The 13,011-nt window shown below is 42.4% G+C and overlaps 1 protein-coding gene across 2 annotated transcripts in view; it reads right to left on the minus strand.

The window, feature by feature from the left end:
* LOC134337520 (E3 ubiquitin-protein ligase TRIM21-like) overlaps positions 1-13,011 on the minus strand; it is a 29,350-nt gene that overhangs the window by 14,597 nt on the left and 1,742 nt on the right. Inside the window, exons 2-4 of one of the 2 annotated variants that reach the window (XM_063032608.1) lie at positions 12,731-12,826; positions 9,409-9,522; positions 3,871-3,893 (exon numbers count right to left, since the gene is read on the minus strand). In XM_063032608.1, the coding sequence (XP_062888678.1) occupies positions 3,871-3,893; positions 9,409-9,522; positions 12,731-12,826 (233 nt within the window). Of the gene's footprint in view, positions 1-3,870; positions 3,894-9,288; positions 9,523-12,730; positions 12,827-13,011 lie in introns of both variants that reach the window. The other variant, XM_063032607.1, reaches the window with a different exon arrangement.

Genomic DNA, 13,011 nt, shown 5'->3' on the forward strand with positions numbered 1-13,011 from the left:
TAAAATATTTTGGGTGTACTGTAGAATTAAGTGAAACCTATTTATTGAGTAAATAATGAAGATCTCATCACAAAATTCAACTATAAAACTGTTGGGCTAGAACTAGGAACTTTAAATTACCTGGTGTTATTATTTCGGAGGACCTGTCCTGGACCCAGCACATAAATGCAATTATGAAGAAAGCACAACAGCACCTCCACTTCCTTAGGAGTTTACAGAGATTTGGCTTGACATCTAAAACTCTGACAAACTTCTGTAGGTGTGTGGTGGAGAGTAAATTGACTGGCTGCATCACACAGCCTGGTGTGGAAACACCAATATCTTTGAACAGAAAATCCTCCAAAAAAGTCATGGATATGGCCCAGTACATCACGGGTAAAGCCCTCTCCACCACTGAGCACATCCACATGAAATGCTGTTGCAGGAAAGCAGCACCCATTATCTGGGACCCCCACCAGCCAGGACATGCTCTCTCCTCGCTGCTGCCATCGGGCACAAGGTACAGGAGCCTCAGGACTCGCACCACCGGGTTCAGGAGCAGATATTACCCCACAACCATCAGGCTCTTAAAACAAAAAGGATAGTTTTACTTAACTTCACTTGCCCCATCACTGAATCGTTCTCACAACCAATGGATTCACTTCCAAGGACACTTCGTCTCATGTCCTTGATATTTATTGCTTATTTATTTATTTATTATTATTATTATTGCTTCCTTTTGTATTTGCAGTTTGCTGTCTTCTGCACACTGGTTGAACACCCTAGTTGGAGGGTCTTTCATTTGATTCAGTTATGGTTATTATTCTATAGATTTAATGAGTACGCCCACAAGAAAATGAATCTCAGAAAACAACAGGAATTCTGCAGATGCTGGAAATTCAAGCAACACACATCAAAGTTGCTGGTGAACGCAGCAGGCCAGGCAGCATCTATAGGAAGAGGCGCAGTCGACGTTTCAGGCCGAGACCCTTCGTCAGGACTAACTGAAGGAAGAGTGAGTAAGGGATCCCTTACTCACTCTTCCTTCAGTTAGTCCTGACGAAGGGTCTCAGCCTGAAACGTCGACTGCGCCTCTTCCTATAGATGCTGCCTGGCCTGCTGCGTTCACCAGCAACTTTGATGTGTGTTAAATGAATCTCAGGGTTGTATATGGTGACATATATGTAGCTTGATAATAAAATTTACATTGAACTTCGAATGGTTGTTTTTTGGACTGAAGGGAGGTTCTATGGCGATCAGTACGGGGCCACCGTCCTTCCTATCTATATATATCAGCAGCACTAGAGGCCACAAACCATAATTTGATTTGCGGACTGCAAAAAGGAAAGTAATAAACTGCAACAGGACAGAAACAGCGGAGCAGACAGCCGAAGTTTAACGCAGAGAAATGGGAAGGATAAGAGTTTGCTAGGAAGGATGAGAAGAGGAGGTATAAAGGGTACTGTCCTTAAAGGGGCACAGAAGCAGAGGGAGCTGGGAGTGGACGTGTACGCACGAAACAGGGAATGGGCAGGATGAGACAAAATATACACAATTCTAGATTTAACTAATCGAGCCACAGAATATAAAAGCAGGGAACATCTGCTGAACCTGTACAAAACACAAAACTGGGCTCAATGGGAGTAGTGTGCTTAATTCTGTTTATGGGAAGGATACAAGGCTGAGGGGAGATTTGATAGAAATAAATCAAATGCCTAAGGGTCTGGACACAGCAAATAGTGGGAAGCTGTTCCCGTGGACGGACGAGAAAAGGACTTGAGTCACAGGAACAAAATAAGGGGAAAGTAATTTAAGAGTAGCATAAGAAAAAAAAGTGTAGCATATGTTTGGAATCTGGAAAATGCTGCCTTCAGTAATAATATAAAATGCTATCAAAACACTCAGCAGGTCAGGCAGCACCTGTGGAATACGAAACAGTTAATGTTTCAGCTTCGGGACTTGTTTCAGAACTGAGAAAGAGAAAAAACAAATTTGTTCCAGTGGAAAGAAGCTATTGGAGAAGGGTTACCAGGGCAGAAGGAAAAGAATCGCTCTAATAAGGCAGTCCAAATGCATCAGTGAAGGCAGGTTAAGGAGATTATGCCTCTTTATCTGTGCAATGCGGTGTTAACAGCAAGGCTGTAGGACATAGGACACGCCCAGCAGGCCAGACTATACAATTATCAAAATGAGGACAATCAGAAATGGCATTCACTCAGTTTCTCATAGAAACATAGAAAATAGGTGCAGGAGTAGGCCATTCGGCCCTTCGAGCCTGCACCGCCATTCAGTATGATCATGGCTGATCATCCAACTCAGAACCCTGTACCAGCCTTCCCTCCATACTCCCGATCCCTTTAGCCACAAGGGCCATATCCAACTCCCTCTTAAATATAGCCAATGAACTGGCCTCAACTGTTTCCTGTGGCATTGAATTCCGCAGATTCACCACTCTCTGTGTGAAGAAGTTTTTCCTAATCTCGGTCCTAAAAGGCTTCCCCTCTGTCCTCAAACTGTGACCCCTCGTTCTGGACTTCCCCAACATCGGGAACAATCTTCCTGCATCTAGCCTGTCCAATCCCTTTAGGATTTTACACTTTTCAATAAGATTCCCCTCTCAATCTTCTAAATTCCAACGAGTATAAGCCTAGTCCATCCAGTCTTTCATCATATGAAAGTCCTGCCACCCCAGGAATCAATCTGGTGAACCTTCTTTGTACTCCCTCTATAGCAACCAATAATCATACGAGTTTACCTTGAACAACCAAAGTCAAATTACTCCCTTACGGACTTCTCACTTAGGGATCTATTCATCACACAGCTAACAAAAACAATGTTTGGAACTCTTTTCCTAACTCCTCTGTTATTTATTATTTAAAATATATGTTTAATTTGATGGAGTGGGTGCAGGGGATTTAAGGGATAAAATATTGGCCAGAATGAGGTTAAGAATTAGCTGCGCTCTAAACCGTCATTGCAAATGGTTAATGGCAGCGAGATTTAACATCTAAAAAGGCAGTTCTGACAACAATGAACATCTTCTCAAAATCAACGTTAAATGTCAGCCAAGATTCCTGTAGTGACCTCTCAACCCAAAAGTTCCTGATTCAACAATAATTACATCTTGCATTTATTGAACAAATTCTTCATACAGCAAGGTCAGATTCGTAAGAGGGAATATGATTACTTAACTGATACAACACTTTATTTCAGAAGCTGGTCCTTATGAGGTAGTACATTTGGCAGCATGTAACATACACTCAGTGGCCACTTTATTAGGTACACCTGCACATTAATGCAAATATCTAATCAGCCAATCATGTGGCAGCAACTCTATGCATAAAAGCATGCAAATGTGGTCCAAGAGGTTTATTTGCTGTTCAGACCAAACCAGAAAGGGGGAAAAAATGTGACCTAAGTGACTTTGATCTTGAAATGTTGGTGCCAGATGGGATGGTTCGAGTATCTCAGAAACTGCTGATCTCCTGGGATTTTCACACACAACAGTCTCTAAAGTTTACAGAGAATAAACTGAGTTTGAAAAAACATCCAGTGAGTAGCAGTTGTGTGGGCGAAAACACCTTATGAATTAGAGAGGTGGGAGTATGGCCAGACTGGTTCAAGCTGACAGGAAGGCGACAGCAACTCAAAATAACCAGATGTTACAACAATGCTATGCAGCAGAGCACCTCTGAATGCACAATATGTCGAACCTTGAAGTGGATGGGCTACAGCAGCAGACGATCACCGTGCTAGGTGCCATTTCTGTACCTAACAAAGTGACCACTGTGCGTATAATAATACCTTTAAATAATAGGTTATGCTGATAGCTACATAATACTTTTTAGAGATCTAAACAATTTAATTAAATGGAAAGTCAATTTCACTTACCTTGTTCTCATTGAATTAAAACCCTGAAACAATAAGATAAAATAATTAACTTTAATATTTATAGACCTTCATCAAAATATAAAACAGTTATATTATTGAAAACTAACTGGTATTAATTTATGATTGGGGTCTCATTTGGATATATTTAGCATAAATGCAAATAAGTCACTAAAATCTCTCACTTGATACCCAGTGAGAATTGGAATCGTGATGTCTATAAGTAATAAAACTCTGGATAATGATTTGAAAGGGAACTGAAATACGGGTGAGTCAGCCAGACCGGAAAAAAGACACTCTTACTGATGACTTTGTGGTCAGATGTTTATATTTTGTCAAATTTGTGAATGGTTCTGGGGAAGAGAGGAGCAAAATTTGAAAGAGAACCAAGGACAATGGCTTTGATCTCTCCAGTAGTTCATTCCAGAAGAGTGTTGTACTAGATGATGGGCAGAAGTGATTGAGAGAGGCTCTGTTGAGTTACAGTTGCACAACATCTGTGGAACTGGTGAGTAATTCAATGGTAATGCCAAATTCTGTTGCAACATGAAGATGAGAAATAAAAAGGACCTGAGTATGGGTCCTTAAGGAAAAGCCAAGATGTCACCATGGGAAGGGAAGTGACTATCTGGATGTGAGAATGAAAGTAAGAATGAATCATAAGCCAGATACCAAAAACCATGTTTAAAAGGTGCAACAAAGCTCTGACCCCTAAATAAAAATCAAACATTCTGCCAGCATGACACTTGTAGCTCAAGAACTGAGGAGGCATACTTGAAAATCAGAAGTCCATGTTCCCTGAGATACAATTCAGTCTAAGAATATGGCAGACACAGCAGTTTCACAAATCCCACTGAGCTGGCCTCATCATTAAGGGGTTTATATTATTCACCTAAGATCCCCACCCATTCTCCATACCTCAACACTCATCTCCGAATCAGCATTCAACTCCCTATTGAACATCCCAGTTGATCCCAGATCTGTAACCTCCGAATGGGCTGTTTCCCATACTTCCACTGCTGGCATAACTTGAACAAGGAGATGTGGCAGCCAAGGAAATAATCAGCTATTTACAAGTGAAGTGAGTAGCAACCACTTCTCACAGGAAGTGGTGAATATCAGGAATTCGTAACCCCGGAAGATTGTGAAGGCTGGATCATTGCAGTACAATGGATTCTGGTTAAATCTGCAGTGAATAATTTAGAGCGGATTTCTGATAAGGCTTTGGTCATTGATAACTTTGAGCATTTCCAAAGAGAAGGAAATACTGCTAGTACTCCATTTATTGGAAAAAAAAAGTATTTTAATACAGTGGATTCTGTTTAGTTGACCCATTGGTTAATCAGGGCAGTTGGTTATTTGGGACAACTGTTAAAGAACAAAAACTAATTGAGAAAATATTTGTGATTCCCTTTGTTTATTTTGGACACCCTGCTGCTTAATTGGGACAAGAGACATTGCCAAACAGCTTCTAATGAGCGTCAGTCACATGAACTCGTGTGGCCATTAGACACTGCACCATGCTCAGAGCGAACAATTTTCAAATAGCATCAGTTGCGTGCTTGGGTTTTAAAAAAGTAATGTTTGTCACTGACAGTTGGCGAGAAATAAGCAGTTAGACAATTTAGAATTGTTTTGCACACTGTGGTTTCAAGCATTCAGGCTTGGAGATGCCAGAAACAGCCAGGAGTGAAAAAATGAAATGATTTCACTACTTCAACAAGTTAGGAACTACAAAGGATTAAGGTATCAACAATTACCTTGAATGCTAAAATGAAAATGAAGCTTTGGAGGATACAATTGTAAGCATTGTATGTAGACAGTCCATTATCTGTAGTAGGTGTCTGTGCTAATATTGTTAACTTATAGTCAATCAAAAGAACACAGCAGCATGTCGGTTGACTGTAGTATCAGACGATGACAGTGAAACCTATGCAGTAGAGTTTTTAAAGTGTAAGAACCGTTATAAGGGAACAGTTCCACTCTCGCGATCTCAGAATTCTGTGTCCAGTGGTGCGAGTAGTTGTCACAAACTAGGGTCTTCCTTGGTTACAGTGGATAACCATGACGACTTCTGCACCTGGACCTGAAAAAGACTAAGGAGCTGGTGGTGTACCTGAGGAGGGCTAAGGCACCGGTGACCCCTATTTCCATCCAGGGGGTCAGTGTGGACATGGTGGAGGATTACAAATACCTGGGGATATGAATTGACAATAAACTGGACTGGTCAAAGAACACTGAGGCTGTCTACAAGAAGGGTCAGAGCCATCTCTATTTCCTGAGGAGACTGAGGTCCTTTAACATCTGTCAGACGTTGCTGAGGATTTTCTACGAGTCTGTGGTGGCCAGTGCTATCATGTTTGCCGTTGTGGGCTGGGGCAGCAGGCTGAGGGTAGCAGACACCAACAGAATCAACAAACTCATTCGTAAGACCAGTGATGTTGTGGGGATGGAACTGGACTCTCTGACGGTGGTGTCTGAAAAGAGGATGCTGTCCAAGTTGCATGCCATCTTGGACAATGTCTCCCATCCACTACATAATGTACTGGTTGGGCACAGGAGTACATTCAGCCAGATACTCATTCCACCGAGATGCAACACAGAGCGTCATAGGAAGTCATTCCTGCCTGTGGCCATCAAACTTTACAACTCCTCCCTTGGAGGGTCAGACACCCTGAGCCAATAGGCTGGTCCTGGACTTAATTCCTGGCATAATTTACATATTATTATTTAATTATTTATAGTTTTTTATTGCCATATCTATACTCTATTCTTGGTTGGTGCAACTGTAGTGAAACCCAATTTCCCTCGGGATCAATAAAGTATGACTATGACTCTGACTTATCAAGCTCTCCTCTCTCCACGAAGCACTGCTGAAACACCTCCATGGATCTCATCTGCCCATTCCGCCGGAGCTGACTTCACAAGCTAAGACAAGCATGTCCCTAGTTTACCGGGATACCAGGCCCACCGGCTTCTTCCACCTGCTTTAACCCTCCTGTCGGAGCAGTGTACCAAGCTCTGGCCACTGTTGCATGCAGCCAGCTACCTGGAGCCACAGGTGAGAGCTGAGTGTCTGACCAAAGGTAAGTGAGCTACCCCAGAATGGACAGGCCCCTTCACCAGAGGTGTTACCCCTCCCTGGACACCAGATGAATTTCTACGTCACTAACTATTAGGAACTAACAGAGTTTTATAGTACAGTGGTCCTCAACCTCCGGGCTGCGGACCGATACATTGCCGCGAAGAATGCACTGGTGCAGTGGTAGTCGGAACGCACCCAGCACATCTTTAAGAAAAAAAGCCGAAATAAACAAGCTAATTAATTAGGTTGTTTATTTCGGCTTTTTTTCTTAAAGATGTGCTGGGTGCGTCCCGGCTACCGCTGTACCACTGCATTTTTAGCGGCCCTGTATCGGTCCGCGGCCCCGAGGTTGGGGACCACTGCTGTAGTGGCATTGGTGGTGTTCTAATTTGTCCTGTGTTTTAAATAAATAATTGTTACTCAGTTAAGTGGTAGTTTGTCTTTTTTATACCTTTTTAACTATTTCGACTAATTGGGGCAGCCACTTAATTGGGCCAAAATGTACTGGTCCTGATGTGTCCCAACTAACCAGAATTCACTATATTTAAAGAGGAAGCAGAAACATTTTGTAAACATTTATTGTGTTCAGTTCTGTTTGCCTCATTATATGAAGGATTTAGAAACTTCAGAGGGTGCAAAGGAGATTAACCAGGATGCTGCCTGGACTAGAGAACATGTTATGTGGAAAGGTTGAGCGAGCCAGGCTTTTATCTTTAGAGCAAAGGAGAATGAGAGGTGACTTGACAGAGATATATAAAACTATAAAAGGCAGCGGTCAGCAGTGGAATGGACAGCCAGTGCCTTTTTCCAAGAGAGGCAATGGCTAATACCAGAGGACATTCTTTTAAGGTGAGCGAAGGAAAGTTTAGGGGAAGATGTCAGAGGTTTTTTTTTTGAACATAGAGAGTGGTAAGTCCGTGCAATGCAATGTTGGCGGTGGAAGTTGCAGCTGATACAATAGGGACATTTAGATAGGTACATGATGTAAGTAAAATGGAGGTTTATGGGCTATGTCGGAAGATGGGGTTAGATTGTTCATGAAGTAGGCTTACACAGGTCAGCAGAACTCATACTCAGAACTCAGAGGCCAAAGGACTCATACTGTGTTGTATGTCCTATGTCTGTGTTTCCTGTAAGTGATTTTAATTCAGTTTGATTTTTGAAATTATATCTTTAATTGCCTTTTTCTTTTGGATTCACTTCCACATTCATGATTTAAATATCCTGTCAACTCCTTCCAATAATAGAAGCATCTCAAACGATTTCTTCCTTGCCCTGTCTGTAATGATTATAGATCCCAAGGACGTTTCATTTCAGCCCAGAAAAGGAGGACTATTCTGTAACTCTTAAACTTACTAAGCAAAAAAAAGTATTTTTTTAAAAAACAGATAAACTTGTACCTCCTCGCGTAGTAGATAAAAAGTAGACAAGTGGACCACAACAAATGCTCTTAATGCCTTGCCTGGTCCTTCACTTTGAGGGAAAATAACACAGGGGTCCCCAACCTTCTTTGCACCGCAGCCCGGTTTAATATTGACAATATTCTTGCGGACCGGCTGACCGGGGGGGGGGGCGGGGAGGCGGTGTTCAAGTAGGGTTAAACTCACCTCAACATGTCTTTTACAGTTAGGGTTGCCAACTTTCTCACTCCCAAATAAGGGACAAAAGTAACAGTCAAATACAGGACACTTGTGTTTACCCTGAGAAAGACTACCATGACCATGAAGCCTTGCGTGGGCACCTGTGTGCGCATGCATGTACGTGCCGATTTTTTTTCCCCACAAATCGGTTTTGGCTTAATCTTCCCGACTATACTGTACATACATTATTTCTACTTTATATAGGCTGTGTATTTATCATATCATTCCTGCTTTTACTATATGTTAGTGTTATTTTAGGTTTATATGTTATTTGGTCTGATTTGGTAGGTTATTTTTTGGGGCTGGGAACGCTCAAAAATTTTTCCCATATAAGTAAATGGTAATTGCTTCTTCGCTTTATGCCATTTCGGCACGAAAGGTTTCATAGGAACACTCCACCTTAGCGGGGGAAATACGGGATAAAGGCGGTCCCGTATGGGACAAACCAGTTTAGCCCAATATACGAGATGTCCTGGCAAATACGAGACAGTTGGCAACCCCATGTTCAAGTTCAACAGTGCGTGACAGGAAATGAGGAAAGGTGCAGCTGACTCATACCGTTTCCTCGCGGCCCAGTAGCACAAGCTTTGCAGCCCAGTACTGGTCCACAGCCTGGTGGTGGGGGACCGCTGAGTTAACGCACAAAATTGCACAGCTTCTGATCCACAAAGTAGAATGAAGTGCAAATGCCACTACCTGTATGAAAACCAGTTTTTCCATCTTCATTAAAAGATTACTGAAATCAGCCATATTTTTCTCAAAGAGTTCCATTTGGTTTTCCAGTGCAGAAATCTGTGCATCAATTTCTCGCATCACCTGGTTCTGGACTGTGTCGAGATACTTCAATGCTTCTTTTTCCTCATTTTCAAAGTACCTCCGTAGAGCATTACACCTCTCCTGAATTTGGGTTTTACTTTCTCTGATCAGGCTCTGTTAAATGGAAATGCATTGGTTAATACATCGTTGTCCACCTGATTTCAAGCTGTTTTTCTTGATAGAATCTGCAGTCAGAGAACCTCTAGATTACTGCTCTAAATGTTACTTGTGAATGACTTGAGGGAGAACAGGCTAACGGGGCAGATCTGAGGTCTGACAAAGATTCAAATATGCTGAATGGCATTTGTATCAGACAGTACACAAAGGAAAAAGTGGAGATCAAATCTCGTAAGAGGAATGTCTATTCTTGTTGTACTATAATACCCATCCTGAGATACTGTAATTTATCAGTTCTGCCCTCCCATAAAAACCTGTAAAACCAGAAAGAGTAAACAAAGAAGGGTATACGGGCAGCGCAGTAGCGTAGTGGTTAGCGTAATACTATTAGAGTGCCAGTGACCCAGGTTCAATTCTGTCACTGTCTGTAAGGAGTTTGTCCTTTTCCTTGCGACCGTGTGGGATTCCTCTGGGTGCTCAGGTTTCCACCCACATTCCAAAAACTTACGGGTTAGTAGGTTGGTTGGTCACGTGGATGTAACTGGGCCAGAAGGATCTGCGACACGACCATAAGATACAGGGGCGAAAGTAGGCCATTCGGCACATCAAGTCTGTTCCACCATTGTATCACAGCTAATTTATTATCCCTCTTCTCCTGCCTTCTCCCCGAAACCCTCAACACTCTGACCAGTCGGGACCCATCAACCTCCGTTTTAAATATTCTCAACAACCTGGCCTCCACGCCCATCAGTGGCAAAGAACTCTGCAGATTCACTAGCCTCCAGCCAAACAGAAAAGCTAATGCCGGAAATGAAAAACCAAGCAACCAACTCGACCTTCTACTGAAGCTTTCCTGTAGTCTAAAGCAACAATAAATACACAAAAGTAGTATATATTAAAAAAAAGTTGGTTGAGTATTGTCATGTGTTCTGAGGTAGTGAAAAACTTTGTTTTGCATGCAATCCATACAGATCAATTCACATATTCTTAGTTCGTTGAAAAGCAAGTTTGTTTTTAGTGATATCTGTAGGTGTCAACAGTCAGCCTCGCAATGACCGAGGTTGCCCCATTAAAAGTTTACGAAAAGGGTTGTAGCACAGCTAGTCAAAGGCCACTTCAGTCACAGGAACACTGCTCGGATGCTCAGTACTATCTGAGCCCCAAGGCACTGGCTGCTGCTGGTTGCCAGTCAACACTTTCCATAGTGCACAAAGAAAACTATGCCAGGCCTGGACCAGCATGGGTGGGCAGGAAGCAACTGGAAGGGAGAGAGAAGGTAGGGGTTGATTTGGAGTCATGTGGGGTCAAGGGGAACTGACCATGTACTTAGGGGATAGGGGACGGACAGCTGGAGACTGGATCCCAGGCGATGGGTGTAGGAGTGGTTGGAGATTGATGTCTTTAGAAAAGAGCATGGTTGGAGATCAAGCAGACTCCAACCATGGAAGAAATACACCCATGGAATGCAGGCAAGTTTAAAAACAAAAAGAGGGTGGACTCAGTCCCCAGCTCTGGGCTGGAACTTCCTCATTGATGCCTCTGTTCAATAATGCTGCCACATAATAAAAACTTGACTTCCAGGAGTGCCTGATGTGACTTAATTTCCTGGTCACTCGCACTTCATTTATGCAATGATAATGTGTGGCCAGTGATAATCTGTATTTCCACAGCAGCATGACTCAACCTTGAAAAGATGGAAGGAAGTGATTTTCGGATGTGCAGCAGTACAAATAAGCAGTGGTGCCTAACCACATTTCGAGGCCAATCTTTCTGCTTTACCACAGTCTGCAGCCACCACCAGGAAATACAGCACACAGCAGGAACAGGCCAAGTTCAGCCATAGTTGTAGCACTTGTTCTGAGCATACCTGACAGGACGTTCGACCATTTACAATGCCACTATATTGTCCTTTTACTTAAAGGTTCCTCTATTCTTGCACACCCTCAAACTGTTTCACTTCACCGATATTGTTCATTTCATTCTTTCTGTCAGAATCTCTTCACAGGTTTCTGTATTGCTGGCCAATTTGACAGACTATGTCCCCTTGTGGTCACCTACTATTCTAATCACTATTTATCTGATCTCCAAGTATTGAAAACGACACAGCATTCAGATATCCATATTTTAATACATTAAAATAAAGCCATGTCCTAATGATGAGCCCTGGGGAGCCCAAATGACACCAATTCTATATTCTGAAACACAACAGATGATTATGATTCTCAAATTTTGTCCTTGAAATAATTATTTCTCTACATTGCCAGTAGCCGGCCCTTCGAGGTGCACTACTCAGCAACCCCCCAAATTAATCCTAGCCTAATTACAGAACAATTTACAATGACCAATTAACCTACCAAAACAATACGTCTTTGGACTGTGGGAGGAAACCAGAGAACCCAGAGGAAACCCACACATTCCATGGGGAGAAAGTATTACAGGCAGCAGCAGGAATTGAACCCAGGTCACTGGTAGTGTAAAGCATTGTGCTAACCACTACACTACCGTGCCACTTTCTAACTGATGCATTCCTCTTGTCAAACTTCACCATGACCTCAAAAAATAACTGGTTCAGATTAAGAAAACATCATTTGCCTGTAGCAGATTTTTGCTGACTCTACTAACACAAGCCTTCCCAGATGTACAATGGGGAGAACTTCTGGTGATTTAGATTATGTCACTTTATCTTGGACAAGTTCGATTTTTCTAGTGTGGTTTCAGACAGACTTTCAAAAATGCCGCTTAAGATATGAAGGCGTTCTTATTCTGGTGTCATCCCCCTTCCTTTCCAGTCCCACTAAACGATCTCAGCCTGAAAACATCTACTGTTTGTCCACTTCCACTGATAGCGCCTGATCTGCTGAAGTCCTCCAGCATTTTGTGTGTGATGCTCTGGATTTCCAGCATATGCAGAATCTTTTGTGTTTATGGTATCACATTGGGTCTTTCATGAAAATCAACAAATTGCAAGTGCTGGAAGTCTGAAATAAAAACAGAAAATGCCAGAGACTCAACAGGTCAGGGTGAATCTATGCTGAGAAACCGGCAGAAGTCCAGCAAAGGGTTGCTGATTTGAAGAATTAACATTTACACAGATGCTGACAGATCTGCTGAGTATTTTCAGCATTTCCTCTTTTCACATAGACAGTTCTCCACTTAAAAGGGACCCCACTTAAAACACCAATACAATCAAAGGAAACACACTCACCTGTGCATTATCCCTCTGTGCTTGGAGGTGCAGAATGCCAGACCGGATGGCAGTAGTATTAGCCCGGACCTTTTCTATCTGCTGTTGCAAATGATTCTAAAAAATAAATTAAGATAAATAAATAAAAACCTGAGGCAGAGGTGGAGAAGGAAGAAGCGAGAATCTGAGCAGAAGCTAAGGAAATCCATTGTGGTGGGAACAGAGAAAGCAAAGATAGAGAGATAAATGAGGGAGGAAAATGGAGGGAAGTTTGCAGCCAAACATGTTCTGTGCTGTACTTC

This window comes from Mobula hypostoma, chromosome 24 (assembly GCF_963921235.1).
Source record: "Mobula hypostoma chromosome 24, sMobHyp1.1, whole genome shotgun sequence".
Lineage (NCBI taxonomy): Eukaryota > Metazoa > Chordata > Chondrichthyes > Myliobatiformes > Myliobatidae > Mobula > Mobula hypostoma.